Genomic DNA, 23,487 nt, shown 5'->3' on the forward strand with positions numbered 1-23,487 from the left:
GTTCTGCATGGTAATGCCCTAGGTCGGCAATCAAATTGTTGGCCTGGGCACTTAATGGGCATATAAAACCTTCAGTGCAATGTATCGGAGTATGATAAAGCCTTGGGTACAGCAGCCAAGACAGAGTGGAGTTTGCGAATATGTAACAAGCCAAAAGCATTCGTAACTCTAGCAAAGTGAATGGGATTAGATCCAGAATGGATGAGGCCCAATGTACTGTATTTCTAGTGCTGGTGTTTCTTAAGGTCCATCAGCTTTCTCATGTAGGAGTTAAGGGAGAGAATTTTCCTTTGACTTTTATTAACTGTCTGTATTGGGATTCTACCATATCGCTGCCTATTCCAGTAAGGAATCAACGTCTACTCTCTCTGGACTAGATCCCCATTCCAGTAGCAGCAGTGCAATTGGGGGTGACGTCACTGAAATCAGTAACTTCAGATTTATGTTGGTGGTGCTGAATTCAGGGTCTGTCTTACTGTCCCCTGCTGCATGGATGAATTTTTTGGGATGGGGGGGGGAGGGGGGGAGTCCATTGTGAACTATTGGGTTTTGCCAGTTAGCGAGTAAATGAACAAGCATGATAGAGAACCAAGGATAATGCATTTCAAAATGCATGTTAATTTACCTGCTGAGGACTGTCTATCTCTAATTATTTATGAGACTTCACAGCAGGCTAGAAAATGTTCTGAGTAAATTTTGTAAAAAGATGAAGTCTTCGCGTGTGTGTGTGTGTGTGTGCGTGCGCGCACTCACATGATGAGGGGGCAGCAAAATGCAGTGCAACTTAGTGAGAAATATATGTGCAGTTCCTGCTGGGGTAAAGAACACAAATCAAATGCCCTCAAGAGTTTGAATCCCTTACCCATGTGAATAGTAGTTACTCATGTGAGTAGTCGTCTTAAAGTTAGTGGCGTTCCTCACTCCAGTTAGGGTTATTTGCATGGCCAAGCATTGGAGAATGGAGCCTGTGGGTTGCCTATACATTTGTTAGGTAAAGCTATCTGTCATCTCTGTATTGACCTTTGGAGGGTAGGCGGGGGAGACTATGTCAACATATTGTCAAAGTGGGTAAGGATAGTGGGAAAGGGATTGTGTTGCCTCGGACAGTGTTTAATGTTTCAGCTGTATTGGACGCTCATGTTCCAGGGAACTGGATGTAGTTTCAGGCACTCGTGTGCTTGATTGCTCTGGGCTGTTACCTAGAGGGCTGCGTGTAGTACTCAGCAAGGAGACCCATTGCCTGTACAGCATGCCTGCTCAGGAATCCAAGCCCTAAGAGTACAGAGTCTGTGTCAGCCAGCAATTATTTTGAAGCTCCCCTCCCCTTCCAGATCTGAGCTCTGGCAAGAACTAACTGGCCTTCTCGGTCCCCAACATCCCCCATTTCAGAGCGGATGCTCTGTGATGCAGCAGGCATGACGCAGAGTTAGCACTACAGCTGCCTCTGCGTACCTGACTTGTTGATAAATAGAAGCATCCTCAGTCCTAGCTTCCTTAGTTCTTTGGCCTTCTCGTGTGCACACAGATTTACCTCTTAAACGGTTAAATTGGTGGAAAGAGTAGGGGAAAGAATGTGTGTGCATTTCCAGTCAGGTGGCAGAGAAATTCTTCTCTTCTTATGAATATGGATTTGTTTCAATACATTGCAGGACTGGCCCCCAGAACACTGCTTCATGGCAAGACACTGACTGGCTTTTCTTACCCAGGGGCAATTTATACACTCACCCTCCTAGTCCAAGGGGTCTAGTGTTTCCCTTTCTGCGCCTCCGAGAATGGCTTATGTGAGTTGTTACGCTCCAGATGATTTATAAAGCCGTCTGACTTATAATGCTCCCTCCGAATCAATGAGAGACCTTGTAGCGAGGTCTTCCGATTCATTAAGCTGTGCATAAATCTCTTCAGAATGGTCAAATGGTCACCAGCTTAGGAGTGTGTTGCAGCGGCAGGAAGGGATAAAGGCCCCTGTTCCTAGGTAGGGTGTTTTGCAGCTGTAAAACACAAGCTGAGGAGAAATTGGGGGGAGGGGGGGGGGGGAGTGTGGAAGAAACTAAGCAGAGCACCTAATAATTTTATTGGGCATTGAATGTTCAGCCAAATTCTGGGCTGAGAATGGCTCCTCCTGGCTCTGCTGAGTTCATTATAGAGCAGTAAATGAGGCTCAGCCAAAGTGTCATTTCTTCATTTCTAAATTAGAGTCCTATACTTGAGTAGCCAGTGCTGATCTTGTATTTCTTGTGCTTCGTAGGGGGGAAAAGGTAAAACTGTGCATGTGCACTTCCAGTGGGAAGCATAAGGCTTGTGTGGTGTGGGGGGCTCTTTGAGGAGACAAGAAGCCCTTTCCTAAGGTAAAGGTGAAGTTGGAGGAAATTGCATTTAATTATTCAAGGCCTGCAAGCCCAAGAGAGTTACAGGTCTGTGAGCTTCCAAACAGTTAGGGATGTATTGCTGCTGCATAGAAGGCTCTGTGCTTTCCCTTCCCACCCAGCCGTTGTGGCGAAATGGGGTATAAAAATCAATGCCTTCCCTCCATGTATGCACCTCTCAGTTTGTATTTATTCCATCTCCTTGTCTTGCCTATGAAGCTTAATAATTGTCGATCAGTGACCAAGCTGCTGGCAGTGCTCTGCTTGCCATGGCATGACAGCCATTTCGAGAGCACAAAGAGGGAGTGAATGCAGACTAGTCGCAGACTAGCCCCAAACCAGCTCCCCTCCCCAAACGCACCGTGCCTTAGTGGGCTGTTTATCTTTGCAGGTGAACCATCCTGGCTGTGTCGCTGTGTAGCAGAATTCACCGTCTTGAGTCTCCCAGGCTATTTTTTGCTGCAGAAGCACGTTATTTACAGGCTGAGGGCCATCCAAATGCTTTCAAGGTCTCAGGCCAAATTGATCCTTAGTGCAGTTCTGCTCAACGCAGTGGAGTTAAACCCAGGATGAACTTGGGCTTTTGGCTCCATTTTTTAAGCTGATGGAGTCTGTAGTTTCTTCTTGAGGTTTTCTCAAAACAAAAACAAATCTCTGTGGGGAAAGAAATGCATCCAATTTGCATAATTTCATGGCGCTTCTATACGTCACCACGTAATCTTAGTCAGCCCTTTCCCACGCATGAGACCTGGTGTCAGGAATGCCCTGTGGATGTTTTTGAGGCAAACGTCAACTTTCCTCTCCTGGCCTCGAGCCTGAATGGATCCCCTCTGTCATTGTTTTTGTACTCTGTGTTGCCCGTGGAAAGGAACTGTCTTGACTCAGTTTCCCTTTGGAGAGATCTATAATCAACTCTGCTTTTTATTTGCTGTTTGGAGGGGTCTAATGAGGGTTTGGTGGCATCGCCCTCACCCCAGTCTCTAGCATTAAGGTTGTCCATGGTGAGGCAGCATTTCTTTCACCTGCCTTTCTTTGCTGTTTTAATCTGGCAGGGCAAAATGGAGCTGTAATGCCACTCTGTGGCCAGTTGTGAAAGGATGCCTGAGAGCCAAGGTCTGATTTCACCATCATGCTTGCTTAGCTAAATGGTTTCTTCTCCCTCTCCCCTTGCACTGTGCTATTTTGTATAGACCGTGGCATGACAGCCCAGTTCGTGCCTCATTTGTCTCAGAAAGGACAATTTTATCTTGTCTGCGATCAGACTGAATACTCAGGCCAATACTCTGGATGGAGAATTGCCCATAGGGATGCTAGTGTGTGAGAATCTCTTCTCTCCCCCCCCCCCCTTCCTTCCTGACATCTTTCCAAGTAGTCTTGTACTGGTGGTTTGAGCTGTTTATGAATGTGATTACATGCACTGAAAAGCAGCTTGGGTTTGGTTTTTTTTGCAAGAGCTACTTTATATATGTCATCAGTTCGATGGCTTTCAGACAACTAGGGTGTGGCCTTCTCATCCGAGAGAGTCTTTTTAGATTGTGTGCGATCATAGTTAAGCAGTGGATGGATAGCTGTGCCCATGGCCCGAGTCAGTATTTTTTGTATGTTAGGCTGTACAATCCATAGCCTTTCTTCCCTAACTGAATTGATCCATTCGTGTAACCCTAACACAAAGCGTTGTGACCTCTCATGAAAGACACAGTTGGAGCTAGACAGTATGTGGATGGGGGACCCTCCCTAAAGAGAACCAAGCTGTTGTGGGAAGGGGTGTTGATGGTTTAGAGAATTGCTTTCTCCCTGATTCGGGACAGTGCAATATCCCAGTGTGGTGATGGGGAAGGAGAGTTGCTGTCTATCTGAAAGGGCACTGTCTCAGTTGTTTTGGAAATTAAGACCCTGATTGTACTGGGCAGAGTTCTAACCTGAATGATTTTCATCTTCCGGTTGAAATCTATGTGCTTGTTTAAGTGGGAGTAGAATGCATTTTCATTGTCTGTCCCTAAAACTCTCGTGCCACACTGTGCTGATACAGAATGGCGGCTGCATTTCGGGGGGGAGCGTGATCTCTAGAGGTGTAGATTTAAAGTTGTTTAAAAGATTCAAAGGTTGAGCGAGGGGTGTTTGTGTGTGTGTGTGAATCAGTTAATCTAGATTCAGCAGCCATAAAACAGAATATTATGAATATTGAATATTTTGGCAAATCTTATGAATGAAGTGGACACTGTCCTTGTCCACAGCAATGAAAAACGTCACTGTCACAGCCTCATTGCTTTTATTCCCATTTGCTCTGCTGTTGCTATACTTGGGTCTAGTATTTCAGGATTGATCACTTGTGTTTAGTATGGTGGTGTCATTACTGGCCTGGGCCAAGAGTTAATTTTGAACTCTGAGCAAGGTCCTGAAGTGTGCGGCCCTCAACCATCAGTGGGAAAATGCCTTGATGTGGTATATATCCCTGTTTGTTCAAATTGCTCAAGTTGCTTGTCCTAGTTATGTTTCTGGAAAATGAGGGCAGTGTGCTACCACAGCTTCTGTCCATCTGTGGCTTAGCAGGATGGATGTGTCTGGGAAATGCATAGTAGCTTGACCTTGGCTTCAAAAAATTCATGCAAAGACCATTGCGCCAAATTCATCCCTGTCCTTCCTCTCCTTGCTTCAGTAGAATTCCCCCGGGGGGGAATAAACTTGGTTTGTTTTTGTCCTGTGCTATCTTGTGGCCTTTCCTATTTCCAACCTAATCTGCTAGGGTTGCCAGATGGTCTCCCAAAAAAATACCGAACACATGGGCCAAAAAACACCCAAACACACATCCTGTGTGGCTACTACCAAGAGCCACCAAGCTGGGAACAAAGGAGGAGGCAGCAGAGCCTGCTCTGCAAAGCAGCTGCCTGCTGCCCAAAGTGGAGAGAGGCAGACCCCGGGGCAACACAATGGCAGGGTGGGCTGGGGGGTGACCATGGGTAGGATGGTGACTCCCCCATAGCCAGGCCTTTGTGTGTCCCAGTGGGAAGAAGCAGAAATTCCACCCCAGTCAGTTTTGGCAGAGAGCCTATGGAAGGCGCCTAAATGCAACTACAAAGCACCTGTGGGCTTCTCTCCTGGACTACGGTGCTGCAACGCGCTTCAACAGTGCTCAGGAGCAGGGATGGGGCTTCTCCTCCTCCCCACGGCGTCACTCCTCCTCGAACGCAATCAGCTGAGGGCTGCCAGCGCCGATTGCGCCCTGCCTCCCAGCCACGCCTCCCACCCCCGCCCGGCTTCTGCACGCAACCAGAGGCTCCCAGCGCCAATCGCGGCCCCACCTCCCAGCCTGGGACACCTTCTGGTTGCGTGCAGAAGCCTGGCAGGGGCTAGGGGAGTGGCTGGGACTCCCAGCCACTCTCCCCTCCCGGCTTCTGCATGCAACCAGAAGGTGTCCCAGGCTGGGAGGTGGGGCCGCGATTGGCGCTGGGAGCCTCTGGTTGCGTGCAGAAGCTGGGCGGGGGGAGTGGCTGGGAATCCGAGCCATTTCCCCCGCCCCTGCCAGGCTTTTGCACGCTACCACAGGCTCCCAGTGCTGATCACGGCCCCACCTCCCAGCCACTCCCCCCGCTCCCTCCAGGCTTCTGTCTGGCGTCTGGCGCCCAGCCGGAAAAACAGAACATACCAGACATTACACACGTCCGGTATTTTCTGAATTTTTTTGCCGGACAGGGGGCACAAAAACCAGACTGTCCGGTAGAAAGCCGGACACCTGGCAACCCTCTACTCTGCTCTTTAGTATAGAACTTCAGGGACTCTTGTGATTTGCATGAGCATAGTGTAAGGTGACTCTGGGTGGCAACCTTGCCTGTAGCAGGCTCTGTTAGTGGAAGGGTCAGATCCCCACGGGAGCTGCATCTGTATACACCAGCCAAAGAGCTGATTCTGTGGCTGTCCTGCCCTTTTGGGGGTGTGAATATTTCTATATCCTATTTTAGTTTTTCCCTCTGCTGAAGTATGAGCACCTAGGTGTTCTTTCTCCTCCCCTGTCTGCATCCTTGTTTCCCTCCCGTACCTAGTCCTCTCCTACATAATGCCTGCCTTCCTTTCGGTGGGTTTGCTAATAACGTTAGTACGTCAAAATGAATGACCCACTCAGGTGAAACTGAGGATGAATGGACGTGACAAGGTCGGTTGGCAGCAGTTCTAGGCTTCAACTCAGGTCACACCGAGATACCTTGTTCTTGCCAGTGGATGAGGCACCTTCCCTTGGAGTCAGTGCACCTCGTTCTATGCACTGACCTTCCACGAATGGAAACATGGCTGGAAGAGTTTGACCTATGGAAGAATTCCCCTTTCCTTGTCTTGGGACAAATGGGAGTTGTCTGTGGAATCCAGAGCTGCTCTGGGGGCTAAATGCTGGCAAGTGCCCCTTGGTACCAAAGTGAGGCATCCAACATATACTTGAGCAAGGCAGTTTCTTTGAAGTGTTGGAGGAATTGCTGGCAATTGCTCAACATGCCATGACATCAGGTGTTTGAAAATTAAAGGGGTGCATTCCACAGCATAATCCAGTGTAGGTTTGGCTACTCGTGCCATGGAAATTATGGCCCGGCATCTGTCCAGGAAAAAGGTTCTTTTAAAATTGCATATTTGTGCTCACAGTGCAGCTCCTTACTAGGAGCTCTGTCTGTATGAGGTTTGTGTATCTTGGCTCTAAAAGTCAGAGCACTCTTGGGAGAGTCACAGACCAACAGCTCTTGCATCCCACAAATATTTACCCCTTAGCATGTCTCCCATGATATTACCTGAACACTTTCCAGCTGTGTGGGGGAGAGGAGGGGGAGGGAATGCATGAGTTGGAGAGGGAGAGACTTCTAGAGGCCATTAGCCTGGGTAATTTACATGCTTCTTGAGCCTGCGCCTAGGGAAATATATTTCACAGGTAATTTCAAATCTCTTGGCGTGTGGAAGAAGCCATTATTCTAAATAGAAAGGGGTTGATGATGTCATAAGACCCATCAAGACTGCCACATTAATAACTGGTTTTGTCTTGGGGGGGAGAGGGGAGGAAGGAGGAGGAGACCCAAAACCAACAACCCTGGATATTCTCTGTGCAAGCTTTTGATTTCATAGATGAATATTGGCACTGAAAACAGTGAAAAGTGAATTGTATTTGTCTTCCCGGTTTCTATTGTGCATGCCCACGTGGACATGCACGAGAGTTGGTGAGCATGGCAAGTGCCTTGGAGCATCACTCTCTGTGGGAGGATCATCCCTTCTAACTCAATTACCGCCTCCTTATGTAGTGTGCCTACACTGCAGGTAAAGGTGCGCCTTCTCTTGGTAGCTTTCCTGTTTTCCCTCAGACGGAAGCCTGGTGGGGATCACTTTTTCCCTGCCATGTCTGGCAGGGGAGTGAGGAGCATGGGGCCATTTAAAGGCGCAGTGCCCTTTTTTTCTCAACAGCTTTGCTCTCCCCCTTTTTTCCTCAACAGAGTTTTTTTCCGGTGTGTTTTTTTTTGGGGGGGGCGAGGGGGGCACTGTTTGGTATTTTTTGTTAAACCATCTGGCAACCGTATTGGGAAAAGAGGACACAACTTTACTTTTTCTCCCTGCCTCCTTTGCTCATCCTCCGTGAAGTCTTCACTGCACCTAATCTCTAAAATGTCCAGGAGAATGGGTCCTGGGAAGGGAAAGACTGGCTGTAGCACTGAGACTGTTCTCCCCTGGTCTCACAGGGTACGCTGGGTTTCAGCTGCTCTTGTTTTGCCAGGGAAAGGAAGCTAGCTTGTATCCATTTGTTTCATCACCCTGTGAAGTGAGCCATGTGCTCCTGATTGGGGTCCGTGACTGGCTAGTGCTGCCCATTTGGCCTCTCCTGTGGTGTTGTGATAAAGCTGGAGATGGTTTTATGCTGCCAGAGTCCAGATGTGTGCACCTTACATTGGGGCTGACCGGATCCAAAGGTACTGCAGGCAGCTCTTAGGCATGAATCATAAAGCACTGAGATAATGGCATAAAGTGCAATCAATTAATTTTTAAAAGTGCTTTTTCTCCTCCTTTCCCCCTGAGTGCGTTGCTGAAAAGGAACATCCAACATGCAGCTTCTGGGAAGGCGGTAGCCAGCATGTAAAAATGACAGGCTCCTGAATGTTTGGCTATCGAGAGATTCATTGCGCAAGCATCGCTAAGTGCTGTATAATAACAATGATTAGACCACCCTCTCTCGCTATGGCACTCCTTTGAGAGTCAGGAATCCCTCCAGTGGAGTAATGGCTGGGAGAGGGCTTGTTTAAGAGGGGTATTAACTGAACGGACATCAAATGAAAATGTTGCCTAGAAAGCCTGAGAGACCTGTATGCAGCTACCTACTTCCACCAGCCTAGGAGAAGGTGGGCTAATACCGTTAGAAGCCGAGGAGCAGTGGAAATGGCATGGCTGAATGCTTCTCCTAGCTTCAGCCTCTCGCAGAAAAGGGGAATGATACCTTTTGTTTGACCAGGGCTGAGGACTAGCCTACTTCAGGCCCACCTCAGCCCCAGCTGGCCATCAGACTTACAGTGACTGAATGTTATTGAACCTTTTGGAGGTGGCCTCTGTGTGTGTTTTTTTTAAAGACCTAATTAATCACCACAGAGAGCCCAGTGTAGGTTAGCCGAGACATTCGAATGAGACTCATCACGGAATGGTGTTGGGAGTGGCCCTGCAGCATGCCAGGGTCAGGAAGGGAGACCCAACTGGCTGTTTTCCATCTTGTGCTGGCTGCTGCTTAATAGCTTTTCACTTTGGAATGTAGTTTCCTTGCAATGATAACGTCTTGTGGTAAGCTACTTCAGCACAGCACAATGACCCTTTTGGTGGGCTCTTTCTAGCTCAGAGTTGTGGCTGTCCTTACAAACCCCGGGTGCCAGCTGGCCCGTTATTTGCTGGACAGGGTCTGCTGCACACCCTGTAAACTAGACTTCATGGAGTGCCCTTTTAAAATCGTTTTCTATCTAGGGATGTTAAAGGCCTGTTACGTAGGGAGCTGTGTAACTGCTGAGATTTTCTGCATTTACACACTGTAGGGACTCTGCGGAGCTCACAGAGCAGCCTCCTGAGAGTGGGGCTGCCGCCAGCCCTTGCCTGCTTGGCTCCAGGGAAAGGATGCTTCGCTGCCTTGCCACAGCAAAGTTGCCTCTCTGGGAGCCGATGAAGAGTAACCAACACCATTAACCAATAAGCATCAGCTTATCAGTTACACTCTAACATCCATAGCTCTAGCAGGCAGTAGAGGGTTGTCCCATTCAGTCCATTCCCCAACGTCTGGATCAGTCCAGTTTCTTAAATGAGCCAAGCAAGGGGACTTGTACCATTTCTCTTAGGGGACGCTATTTGCATACTCCGTATTTTCTTTTCAAGAACTTGATTCTATGAGGGCTGGAGGATGTTTAGACTCCTCCAATCTTCTAGGGTCAATGACCTTCATCATGCTGGGACCCGGCACAGAGCCATTTTTTTGGGTGACAAATCTGAGGAATTGTCCCAGATTGAGGTGTCATTAGAGGAGGCTTTGGAACAAACTAAACAGTAACAACTTACTGGCACCAGATGGCATTCACCCAAAGAGTTCTGAAAACTCAAATGTGAAATTGCAGAGCTACTAACTATGGTTTGTCATCTATCCTTTAAATCAGCTTCTGTACCAAATGACTGGAAGATGGCTAACGTGACACACGTTTTCAAAAAAGCTCTGGATGTGATCCTGGCAATTACAGACTGGAAAGTTTAACTTCAGTACTGGGCAAATGGAAACTATAGTAAAGAACAGAATTGTCAGACACATAGGTGAACATAATTTTTTTGGGAAAACTCAACTTGGTTTCTGTAAAGAGAAATCATACCTTACTAATCTACTAGAATTCTTTGAGGTAGTCAATAAGAATGTGGACAAGGGGATCCAGTCTTGGATTTCCAGAAAGCCTTGTCAAGGCTTTCTGAAAAGTAACCTATCATGAGATAAGAGGGAAGGTCTTCTGAGGGATTGATAACTGGTTAAAAGATAGGAGATAAAGGGTAGGAATTTTTAGAGGGTAAGTTTTTAGAATGGAGAGAAGTAACTAGTGGTGTCCCACACCCACAGGGGTCCATACTGGGTCCAATCCTATTCAACATATTCATAAATGATCTGAGGAGAGGCTACACAGTGAGGTGGCTAAATTTGCAGATACAAAACCTCTCAAGACAGTGAAGTCCAAAGAAGACTGAAGAGCTTCAAAAGGATCTCACAAAACTAGGTGACTGGACAACAAAATGGCAGCTGAATGTTAATGTTGTTAAATGCAAAGTAATGCACATAATCCCAACTCTACGTATAAAACGATGGGGGATAAATTAGCTATTACCATTCGAGAGACATCTAACATCTTGGAGACCTCGTGGAGAGTTCTCTGACAACATGCACTCAATGTGCAGTAGCAATCAAAAAAGCCAACAGAATGTTAGGAATCCTTAAAAGGAGGATAGAGAATATAAGATGTAAAATCTGGGGTAAAAAGTTAACTGTGATCCCGCGGTGCAGTGGACCCAGATAGGCGGGAGTGGCCCCGCATGCCCACGTCAGAATGCAGGCGGGGGATGAGGAGCTGCTGTGCAGCAGGGCTCGCCGCCAGCAGGGGATGCTGCTCTGGCCAAGCTGGGCTGAGCCCACTGTGCCACAGGTGAGGGGACTGCTCTGGCCAGGTTAGGCCTGCTGCAGGCAGGGAGCTGTGCTGGCTGGGCTGAGCCCACACACTGCAGGTAGGGGGGACTGCTGCTGCCCCACCAGTGAACCTGTCCACACACAGATAACCAGTTAACTCTTTACATCCCTATAGTGAATAAGACTGAGAATATCTTATTGCCTCTATATAAATCCGTGGTATGCCCACATCTGTGAGCAGATGTGATCACCTTATCTCAAAAAAAAAAAAATCTTGGCATTGGAAAAAGTTCAGAAAAGGGCAACAAAAATGATGAGGGGTTTGGAATGTCTGCCATGTGAAAAGAGATTAATAAAATGGGGACTTTTCATCTTAGAAAAGAGGAGATTAAGTGGGGATATGATAGAACTCTAAAATCATGACAGGTGAATAAGGAAAAGTTATTTACTTGTTCCCATAACACAAAAACTAGGGGTTACTGAGTGAAATTAATAGGTAGGAGACTTAATACAAACAAAAGGAAGTATTTCTTCACACAATGCACAGTCAACTTGTGGAACTCCTTGCTAGAGGACATTGTGACGACCAGGACTTTAACAGGGTTCAAAAAAGGACTAGATAAATTCATGAAAGTTTGGTCCATCAATGACTATTAGTCAGGATGGGTAGGAATGGTATCTTTAGTCGCTGTTTGTCAGAGGCTGGAAATGGGTGACAAGGTCGGGATCACTTGATGATTCCCTGTTCTGTTCACTCCCTTTGGGGCATGTGGCATTGGCCACTGTTGGCAGACAGGATGCTGGCCTAGATGGTCTGACCCAGCATGGGTGCTTTTATGTTCTTAAATGATGGGAACAATAGGATGCAACTGCACAATGAGGGTGTCTAAACTACACCCCTCTGTCAGGAAAGGGATGTAAATTAGACACATCGAAAGTGCAAATGAAGCCGGGATTTAAATATTCTGCATTTCATTTGCATAATGGCGGCCTCCGCTTTTTTCAAAATGGGGCTTCTCGGGGGAAAAAAAGGCCTGCACTCCTCAAAAAATTATCTTTCGGCTCGAGGCATTTCTGTCAAAAACGCCCCATCTAAACTGCCATTTTTTTCTAAAGCCCCATTTTGAAAAAAGTGGTGGCCTCCATTATGCAAATGAAGCACAGGATATTTAAATCCTGGCTTCATTTGCACTTTTGATGTGTCTAATTTACAACCCTCTGCCGACAGATGGGTGTAGTTTAGACGTACCCTGACTCTTCGTGTTTTTTATCATCACTTCACCAAGCAGAGTGCATGTGCCAGGGCACAAACATTCTGATGGTGAGATGCTGCAGAAAAAGTTGCCTTTCAGAACTCAGGAGAAAATCTCTTGTCCTTCAGCATCTGCGCTCTTGCCAACTCTGGCTGTGTCAGTCTGATTGCTTTGCTAGTTCTCCAAGCTGTGGAGCATGTGCTTCGCTCCCCAGTGGGGATCTGGACTCCCATGGGTTGCTTGGTGGAAGCTGGGCTGCTCTCCTTTGGGCAGCTTTACTTTCCATCTGATGCTCGTTTCCTGGAACAAATTAGAACTGCAGTGATCTCCTCCACCCCTCCCTGTCTGCCTCCCAAGAGAGCCATGAGTTATACACAATAAACAAATAACCCAGTGTGTCTGTCATTGCATCATAAAGTGAGTTAATAATTCATGCTGCTACCAGAAGCTTTGCTAGACCTGCTCTCGCCTTACACTGGGCAAAGGGATCTCGTCAACCTCCTCGTGTCTTTCAGCTATAACGAGACCCATAGCTGCTGAGACCGTGGTGAAAACAGCTGAGATAGCAGTGGCACAGAGGGAGGCTGGCTTCATGGTGATGCATGGATGTTGTCAGTCATGAGGGCTTGATAGGGAGTGACAATTACAAGCGGATTCATTGGGTGAACCTCCTCTGGGCAATAAATAGGCTTTATAAAACTGACACTTTTTTATTAAAGCAGGATCTTGCAGCTCTTCAGTTCTGTTAGAGGCTGTAAAAATCCAAGGAGGTGGTTCCAATCTCATTGTAAAACAGTAGAAATCTGGTGTAACTTCACCAGCTTCTGGATGGTTACTCCTGATTTACATCCAAGGAAGCAATAATGGATTTGATTTTGGAAAAGGAGAGGGGGCGTTATCTAGCAGTTAGGCATCTAGACTTGCTGTTTATCTGTGCCTTGGCTGAGGATGATCAATAGTTACTTGCCTTGCACCTCACCTGTCTGAGTTTGTGCTCCCTTAAACAACTGTGACCAAATGTTGCTACAACATTGGACTCAGTCCCTGAGAGGGTGGGGCTTGGTTCTTTCATGGTAGAACAGGACTTTGGGATCCTCAGGTGGAAGAGCTAAAATTCCAGTGCTCTTAATGTGCTGGCTGCAGATCCCAACAGTCATGCAATGTAAGGAAGGAAACCCACTCTAGGGTGAGTAGTGACTGGTTTGGGGAGCCTCCTGCTGAAATTGCCTTCTGCCTAGCTGTCTGCAAAAGAGATTGCTTGCGGGTTAGTTTTGATTACCAGGGCAGTGGGAGAGTGCATGTGGGTTGATGTGATAACGGGATGCACCTATCTTCTGGGGACCCTTTGCACTACCATTAAGTATGGCATTGGCTACATTTGACCAATTAGCTTCTCTTCCTCTTGGCCAGTCATCTGCAAAAAGCTTGATTTACTCAAACCTGTTTGTTCATGTATTCACTGAATTATCCTTTGGCCTCCAGCTCCTCTGCAAAAGAGCTGGTTGTGAGCATTTGATGTGCAAAGTTTGAATCCAAAATATTTTGTGAGGACACATTGATCACGTGGCATTGTCTGTTCCCTGTTTAGAGGGCAGACACTTGGGTTTTCAGGTTCAAAACTCATTTTCCAGGAATATTCTCTCATATTCCCCATAAACATAGTGATTTCTGTAAACATTCCTGCCAGTTAGACTTGTTCGCCATATTTGTGGTAAACTAATGGACCACAAATTCAAGTGCATTTGTTGCAAAATGAAATATAGTATTTGTGGCATTTTGTTCATGTCGTTTGCCTAGGACTAGGTTGCAGACCCATAAAGCCACCTCCCCAAATTATCCCCTTGGCTTTTTATTTACTTATTAACTAGAAAAATTACCTGGCATTGCTCGGGTCCTGAACTCGATTTTGGGGTTTTTTTGTGTGGAAAATAAAATGGAAATGTGCATGCTTCATTTAAATTCTTGCTCTGGAGTGAGGGTAGGGAGGAGAGGGTAAAAATGTAGGCCTACACCAGCCCTCTCTTACCACAGCAGCTTGGGGCCAGGTGAGAAGTGTTTCTCCATGGCCACTGCAGCTCCAGTGGGCACAGACAGGGGAGGGGTGCATTTTCCCTCAGTTAGGGCAGGTCCAGGTTTGTCTGCCCCCGCTCCCAACCAGATCGAGGAATGCAGCAAACTGTGCACTTTCCCTTCACTCCCTGATGAAGGAGAACAGCCAGCGGTGTCCATGAACGAATCTGGGTTGAGGGGGGAGCTTCAGCTCCTTATCCCTAAAGGATGCCTGGACGGATGTGAGACTCTGGCCTGGGACAGTCCTGGAGGAAGGGGGTGGGTGTCCTCTGCTTTCCCCTTTTGTTTGCCTGGTGATTTCTTTTTTTCTGTATGGTTTTCTGAGGAGCAATCCCATTCCAGGCACATCCAATTTTCCTGTCACAACCAAACCCTGACCTTGCTTTAAGTTAGGATAAGAGGAAGCTGCCTACTCAAATTGGTGGTCCTAGCTCTTATCGTTTAGAAGGAGTTCTTGAACAGACAGATTGTTACGCCAAGATCTGGAGGACATAGCTGAGGTTAATGTCGCTTTGTGCTAGGTGCTGTACACACATGCATCAGTTGCAGCTCTGCTGCAATGAACTGACAAGGCTGAGTGGGAAGGGAACACAAAGATGCAGAGAGGAGACATGATGTGGCTGAGATGACACAGCAGGGTAGTGGAAGAGCTGGGAATAGAGCCTAGAATCCTGGAACAGGCTCCTATCGATCGGACCATAGATCTTTCTTCCTCTGGATTTCTGGAATATCCCTTTCAACGTATTTATTGTAGGGTGCTAGTGGGCAAGTAACATCTTGGGGTGGGTACATATGAACTGTCTGATTATTTTCTCACCCTTGTTCCTGATGAGCACCCGTGCGCATATATGAAATTAACAGTCATGAAAATGACAGTGTGGGAGGTTTGAAAATTGCTGACCATTCTGCCAGTGATTTCTGCAGCTGTTCTGTTATACACCAGTACACCCCCGAAGTCCTGTTCAACAACAACAAACGTTGGGTCACTTTTTTTCTGGTCAGTAATATTGGCTTACATAGGGCTTCCTCTTTCAGATGTAGAAGAAATGAAGGATGCACACTGGAAGGTAGTTAGAGGATTAAGGCTTTTGAAGAATAGGACAATTAAAAGGGAAAGTTCCAGCAGAGCAAAAATTAGACAACTCTATAATTAACAACCTTATTAAATAGCAATATTTGGGCATTGAACCAAAACCTAGGAATCGGAGTGAAGCATTCTTGGCTGAACGTGCTGCATGAAGTGTGTACGCGTGTACAGAACACTGTCTGTGTAATCCCCTGAGGTCTGGAGCAGTATATCCAACCAACAGGTTGTTTTCTCCCCTTGTCCTTTTACACTTCTGATCTCTTGGGTCAGGAGAAGGGCTGAGTCTTTTCACTTACCACTTCTCGCCCAAAAGTCTCACCTTAGCATCAAACTGCTAAAATACAGCTCTCCCCCTCCCCAGCCCCTGAAGTGCATAACTATCAAACTCTTTCTTTCCTTGTATTCCTCTGCCCTCTAAGAGGGGCCTGACTAGGAGATGCATATTCCTAAACCTCCAAGAGCAGCTTGTGAGTTACTCTGTGTGAACCTCCCAGTAAAGCAGCTGTTGCCCATCTGCAGAATGGGACAGCTCCTCCGCTGGTTTGAGCAGACAAAATTCCACTGAAGCTGATGTTGCTACTCATTTTTTAACACCATTTGAGGAGCTAGTCCTATGGCTTCAAGGCACACTCAGCTGATCGGTGGGGTGAAGGTAGAGGGTTGGAACTGGGCATCTCATGTATGCAGCAGCTAGAAAGCTTCAGGGCTCTTGGCTGAGACCACAAACCAATGGACTTAACCTGCCTTGGTGGCTTGCCAGTCAGTGTGAGGGCTGCTGTGCAGAAGACCAATGCTAAGGAATGCAGTCTATTCCATGCAGAAATTGGGGAGGGGGGGAGAAAGGGGTGTCCCCCGACTATAGGAATTCTCATTCCCTTCCCAGTGAATGCCTCCAGGAACGGAAAAGGGAGAGGTGGCAACGCCTCAAATGTATTAACCAAAACCTTTCCATGGAGTTGCAGGACCAGCTTGTGCAAAACGGGGAACTTGCCCTGGGCCTGAGCCAGATATTTCCAGAATAGGAGAGCAGAAAGGAGAGGCACAGACATTCCCACAGAAAAACGGTGAAAGTGCAAATGCATTGCTCCCATATAGCGCGGGTTGGACTGCAGCACTGATTTCTCCTGATGGGCTGTGAGCGCTAGTAAATATTTTTGAAATGCTGCTTTTTTAAAAACCTTTTTAACTCCTCTCTAAACAAAAAATCAAATATGCAAATTATGAAATCAATTAACATTTTTAACGCTTCCTTTGAGGAGACAATGACAAAGGACTTTGGTTCTTTTTACAAAGATTTCTTTGTTACAAATTGTACAGCAAGTGATCAACTGTGCAGGTCGGGGCGGGGGCCACGAAACAAGCACAGCGAGGTGCTGGGGCTCTTTGAATGCCAAAGGAAGTTGCATTTGCATGTTACAGCCACACCTAGGAAAGGGTTTGCTTTTAGCAGGGAGTGAGGTGAGCTGGTCCAGACAGGCTTGGAATGGGGCCACGAGACTGCTTCGCTGCATAAGGTTTGGTGCCTCTCTAGCCACTTGCTCAGTGGCTTCCCAACAGCAGGACTTCTGGGTATCCTGTTCTTCCATATTCACTAGAAAAGGATCCTTCAGGCTGCTGCTGGAATTAAATTTAGGAGGAGGCTTCAGAGCACAGGCCACAAATGGGGCCGTGTGAGGGGTAATGCATTTCTGTCACTAGTATCCCAGTCAGTGCGGTGGCCTCGCTGTTTGCTTTATAGTTTATTTATAAACGCCATTTCACAAGAGCAGTGAGACACTCCGGGCTGAGCGTTTCGAGGAATTATTGCTCCTCAAGCCCCGTAACGCCACCTGAGGCGTGCAATAATGGCCTAGAGATGCAATGACTGTCATGTCTTATTGCTCACCGCTTCCATGCTGGAGCTGCATCAGAGTAAAATCTCCATGTGCATAATGGCATCTCGGTTTCTTTGCCCTTTTCATCCTTGCTCTAATCCCTTTCTGTCAAATTTCAAGTGAAACAATCACCGGAGGAGCGGGAGGTCAGCCGAGAGAGAAGAACAGTAACATGTTTTTAAATGGTATTTTCCTACTTGGAACATGGCAAATGGTGGCTGAAGAGGTATGTCTACCTTGAACTTTCCTGGTCACCCAAATTGCTGGCCCTGTGTTATAGTGATGGTCGCATTTAGAAATCCATAGATATAAACCAGGTCTAAACTACAGGTTGAACCTCTCTAGTTTGGCATCCTCTCTAGTTTGGCTGACTGGAGTCAAACCAGAGAATTTGCTAGACCATGGGAGGTCAATATTGTCTAGCAGCAAGCCCAACGGTTCCTGTTTACTGGGCTCTGAGGGTATGTCTACACTGCATTCCTCTTTCGAGAGAGGAATGTAAATGCAGACGAATGAAATTGCAAATGAAATGCGGATTGAATTTCCCACGTTTCATTTGCATAATTGTGTCCAGGTGCTATTTTGAAATACCCTATTTCGAAAAAAGAAACGCTGTCTAGATGCAGTTATTTCAAAAGAGAACCCTTACTCTTCTCCTTATAAAATGAGGTTTAAGGGTTATTTCGAAAGAAGGGTTTTCTTTCGAAATAACTGTCTAGACAGCGTTATTTTTTCAAAATAGGGTATTTCGAAATAGCGCCTGGACACAATTATGCAAATGAAGCGTGGGAAATTCAAATCCACACTTCATTTGTAATTTCGCTCAGCTGCATTTGCATTCCTCTCTCGAAAGAGGAATGCAGTGTAGATATACCCTTAGACATTTAGAGGTAAATTGGAGTTAAATAACACAGAACACTGAAAGACAGAACTGGTGGTTGTAAACAAACTTTATGGGACTGTGGGGAAACTTGGGCGCACCCATGATAAGTGGACATCCGACTAAGTAACATCATGCTGGATCACGGATGTTAACAGAGCAGAGTGTGCTGGATTAGAGAGGTTCAACCTCTACAAACTTGTGCTGGTACAGTAATGTCAGGTAGGGGTGTGATTTCATTTCTCTGTGACAGTTCAGTGCTGTCAAAACCCCTAGTAAAGTAACAACTATACTGACCAAAAAAGTCAGCTTACTGGCACAGCCTGTCTTCCCCCCCCCCCCCCCACCCCCCAATAGAACTGGCATAAGCTTCTCCCCCCCCCCCCCCCCCCCCCGCTGCCCCATAGCTGCATCTACATTAGGGGAGTTAGTTGGTATAGCAATAGTATGCCAGTGGTTCTCAACTTTTCCAGAATACAGTACATCTTTCAGGAGTCTGATTGTTTTACATACCCCCAAGTTTCATCTCATTTTAAAACTACTTGCTTACAAAATCAAAATAAGAATAGGAAAGTGATACAGCCCACTATTACTGAAAAATCATGTTCTCATTTTTACCATCTAATTAAAAAATAATCGAGCAGACTTACCCGGTGTTGCCTGGATGCTTCAGGGCAGGGTCTTGGGTATAGGAGGAGGGTGCAGGAAGCTGGGGGTCAAGAGTGAGGGTTGGGGGTGTGGAGGGCTCAGGGTGGGGGACTCAGGGGGGCATGTTGTTTCCCCGCCCAGGGTGAGCATGTTGTTTCCCCGCCACCTCAGCCCACCAGGGACCTGTCCCCTCCCCCCCCCCTCCTCTCCCAGTCAGCTGGGGTCTGTCTTTCCCCTCCCCCAGCTGCCAGGAAGGGAGGTTTTGGGGGAAGGGGCAGCTGCTGGCTGGAAAACATGGGGGAAGCAGCCTCAGCTGAGGGTCTAGTGATGACAATGGACCCACTAATCCAAGGGTCTGAGGCATCCTGGCCCAGACTCCTGAAACCTCCCTTCCTTTGTTCCCTGCCTGCCCTCAACCGGTCGGATAGGTTGGGTCTTTTTGCCTACGTGACTTAAGGCAGCCGTCCTCCTGGGCAGTGCTACAGATACTGGCCAGTAGGGGTCACCCCAACCCCCACACAACCACCAGTGGAGGCCCAGAGGGTATGGCCTGCCCACTACTTCACATATGGCAGACTGTCCTTTTTTCAGGGCTTTTGGTTCCGGCACAATCACAGCCTGTCCTTGCTTTAAGCTTGGAGAAGAGGAAGCTGTCTACCAAATCTGGTGGCACTAGCTCTTACCATTTAGGAAGCGTTCTTGAGCAAATGGACTCGTGGAGTGACAGACAGACAGATAAAATAGAGAGAGAGATTGTGACACCAGGTTGAGAAACTTTAGTAGTATTTAGAGCAGTATAAACAAATCATTGTATGAAATTTGCAAAGCTAGGCAAATATCTAGATGTGTTGACATACCCTAGGGGTACATTTATCCCTTGAGAGTCACTAGTGTAGGCTGGGCCAGAGATGGTTGGCTATGGAGATGTCAGATATGGCTCCGTAGTTACGGCTCAGTGGAATTTTGCACCAGAATTGCAACCTTTTTTCTCATGCACGCAAACTTACCTTATCTCCTCCCAAATATGACAGCACATATTATTTGGGCACAGAATGAATTTTCTGTGGTTTTAAGTAACTTGGTTAATTAGAGTTAAAATTAATTTAGAAATAAAGAATATGATCACCCCATGTCAATTTTGTCTGTCCCAAATTTTCTTAATAGAATGATGCTGCTACCTCAAACTTCCCATATAATTAGAACTGTCTGAAATCTTGTGTCAGCCACAGTGTGTGTGTGTGTGTGTGTGTGTGTGTGTGTGTGTGTGTGTGTGTGTGTGTAAAAGTAACTAATGGATACTGGATTGCATGAGCTCTCGTTTGATCTGATATGGCAAGGCCACAGTTCCTAGAGAGGTGGGATGGACAGATGCTGTAGGTAGCTAGAAATCAGTGAAAGAGGCCAGCTGTGTAAGTCCCTTGGAGAGCTTCTGTGACCCTCCACCTTTAAAACAGCTGTCCATGTGGATTTGCTCTCTGCCTCTCAGAGAAAATGTCTGCTGCTTTCGTGCCCATCTGCTCCCCTGCCTGCCTTCTCCTCCTCTATCAAGCTCCCGAGGCCAAAAATCCTCACAGCACCTGCTTGAGAACATTAGACCAGTTTAATCCTAGAGATGGGTTTTTCAGCACGATTAATTCAGGATGCTTGCATGACGCAGTTATACCAGCCTTCTGTTGGCAGCCTCCTGTGTAATGTTCATGTTCGGCAAGAGCATCACCTGTGTGAATAACATGGGTGTCTGCTGGACCAGATTCCTGCCCTCCTTAGAGCCTCCAGTCCAGATTCACAAGTGGGGCCTCCGCTCGAAAAGAGAAGTGGGGGGCGGGGGGAATTCTCTCTAGAATTTGTACCTACTGGAAATAAATTGTGGCCCCTGGCTGATACTCATTAGACTGTAGAAGGAGCTCCTGAGTTGGGTTTCTCCATCTCTTGGCTTTGCAGAGAAGCTAGTTTGGTTCTGTGGCATCAGTGTGTATGTGTCTAGACCTGATTTGGGGAAATTTTCCTGCGTTTAAAACGGGCCAATGCCAATAGCGCTATTGCTTTCTGCCCTCTCCACTGCACGATCTTACTTGCTGTGCGTCTGACTTCCTGCTTTCCATGACTAGCCTCTACTTCTCTTTGGCTCCTTTTTCTGATGCAGCACTGAAAGATAAATGGTGCCATGGGAATAGCACTGAAAATAATAATAATTAGGATGTAGACAAGCCAGTACAGGCAGTCTCCGGGTTACGCGGATCCGACTTATGTCGGATCCGTACTTACGAACGGGGCTTTTCTCGCCCCGGAGGACGCGGGCAGCGGGACCGCCCAGACACGCCGCGGTCCCGCTGCCCGTGTCCTCCGGGGCGAGAAAAGCTGCTCCGCATCTCCCTGGTCTGCTGGGGGGGGGGGGGGAGCGCAGCTAGTGTGCCCCCCCCGCCTCCAGCGGACCAGGCTTTTCTCTGGACGCCTGTGGTAGAGTAGCTGGGGCGCTGCTGGTTGGTCCCGCAGCGCCGCTCTCGGCGCTACTGGAGCAACCCAGCAGCACCCCAGCTGCTCTGCCCCAGGCGTCCCCAAGTCAGCCGCTGCTGAAACTGACCAGCGGCTGACTACAGGAAGCCCGAGGGAGAGTTGCTCTGCCCCGGGCTTCCCGGAATCAGCCGCTGATCAGTTTCAGCAGCAGCTGACTTGGGGACGCCTGGGGTTCTTAAGTTGAATCTGTATGTAAGTCAGAACTGGCGTCCAGATTCAGCCGCTGTTGAAACTGACCAGCAGCTGACTACAGGAAGCCCGAGGCAGTTTCAGAAGCGGCTGAATCTGGACGCCAGTTCTGACTTACATACAGATTCAACTTAAGAACAAACCTACAGTCCCTATCTTGTACGTAACCCGGGGACTGCCTGTCGCTCTCTTCCAGGCTGGGTGGGAGATTTGACATTTCCATGGTCAGAAATTAAAGGAAGTCAGGGAAGCTCATTAAAAACAGAAGAGGATTAAAAGCTGTGGATTTGAGGAGGGTTTTCTGTTTGCTGTTGCTACAAATATCAATACATTTTTTGGAGGGGCGGGGGAGCGTGGCATGTGCTGTGGGCAGAGGCAGGATTGCAAGCATTGGGGGCTCTTGCTTTAAAGGGATCTGAACACAGGAGTCAGACAGAATACTCCATGGTGCAGCTTCCTAGCCACAAGATAACATTGAGGAAGCCCTATTACAGCTTAAAGTCCATTCCCTAGCTAGGGCACGTGGCTGATCCTGAACCAGTTTTGTGGGTGCTCTTGGCCAAACAGCCCCGCAACAGTGATAACTGTTCCCCATAGCAAAAGCCAAGGCTGGAACCACCTAGGTCTTGGATAATCCCTTTGGGGTTACATGTTTATCGGTCTCTCCTGCTTAGTAAAAGGGTAAAAAGAGGCACGTAGCAATGGCAGGCTTTTGTCTAGCCCTCTCCCCTTCCCCTTTTCTTAGTGTGTGAATGTACATGTCTTGAAGCCCTAGCAGGAACTCTGAGGGCAGGTGTTCTTGGTATTCTCCCTGCATCTGGTGCTGCAGAAACAGAGTGCAGTAAACTTAGCTGTGGGCACCCTTTTCTTCCCTCCCGCTCAGTTATCCTGCTGATCTACTAAGTGTTCGGCTCTGACTCTGTGCCTCTCTCTCTTGCAGGATGCAGTACTGGGCCAGAAGGCTGGAGCAGGAAATTGATGGAGTGATGAGGCTGTTCGGTGGTGTCCAGCAGCTCAGAGGGGTAAGCAACCTCTCTTGCCCTTTGTAGTCTGTCTTGTGGCACTGAGGGCTCCCCTCTTCTAGAGAAACTGCCTGTGCCAATGCTTGAGAGAAGTCACCGTCCCTGTGTGCGCGGCCTCGCTGCCTGTGCCTCTGGTGGCTAGTCAGTTTGATGCATTTATCAAGTGTGCGTGTGTGTGTGTGTTGTATCCATCTACCTGGGTTTCTGTATGGCTGCACATGGCCGTTATTTCAGCACCTTGTTGTGTTCTTTCCCTGTACTGCACAGCACACTACATCCAGCTGTTTGTGCTGCCAAGAACACACACTGCTCATATTTGTCTTGTAAATTTGAACTGTCACTCCTAAAGCACGCTTCATTCAGGCAATAATTTGAGTGGTTGGTTTGCACCCACATATGCTAATGAATACTGGTGATTTTTAATTGGCAAATAATACTCCACTTTCCTGTGTAGAGGCATTAACAAATAAATAAAACACTGTCACAGACGCCCTGTTTCCTTACCTCTCTAATCCTCTTTGTCCAGCTAAGCTGAGAAGCCAGGGACCGAATGGTCCATGGCAGCAGAAGTCCCTCCGTCCTGAAAGCGATTCCTCCAAATCGGAGCTGGAGTAGTGACAGTGAAGCTGCCCTATTTCCTCCCATGCTGAACTAACACTGGGGAGAGAGAGTCAGATGACATCAGCCTTCAGAGGCCTCTTCTCTCCCTCCCTTTCCCAACACTTCCATCCTCACCTTTTAGCTCTTTTAAAATGGCATAATCTGTAATGAATATGAAAACACTGGAGGCATGAGGATTCTAAAGACCAATTTACATACAAGGTAGGTAAGCTACATCTTAGTGCCTCTGATTATGAGGGGCCTCTGAATAAAAAAAATTGCTGTTTTAGTTGCATCCTTGCCTCTGTCCCAGTACATATGCAAACACAAAACTTGGTTATTTCTA

At 47.4% G+C, this 23,487-nt stretch overlaps 1 protein-coding gene across 2 annotated transcripts in view; it reads left to right on the forward strand.

The window, feature by feature from the left end:
• The window catches only part of CACNA2D2 (calcium voltage-gated channel auxiliary subunit alpha2delta 2), a 425,783-nt gene that overhangs the window by 6,766 nt on the left and 395,530 nt on the right, over nt 1–23,487 (forward strand). For both annotated transcript variants that reach the window (XM_075939506.1, XM_075939507.1), the window contains exon 2: nt 22,460–22,541. In XM_075939506.1, coding sequence (XP_075795621.1) covers nt 22,460–22,541 — 82 coding nt within the window. The remainder of the gene's footprint in view (nt 1–22,459; nt 22,542–23,487) is intronic.

The sequence above is a fragment of the Pelodiscus sinensis genome, chromosome 11 (genome assembly GCF_049634645.1).
Source record: "Pelodiscus sinensis isolate JC-2024 chromosome 11, ASM4963464v1, whole genome shotgun sequence".
Taxonomy (NCBI): Eukaryota; Metazoa; Chordata; order Testudines; family Trionychidae; genus Pelodiscus; species Pelodiscus sinensis.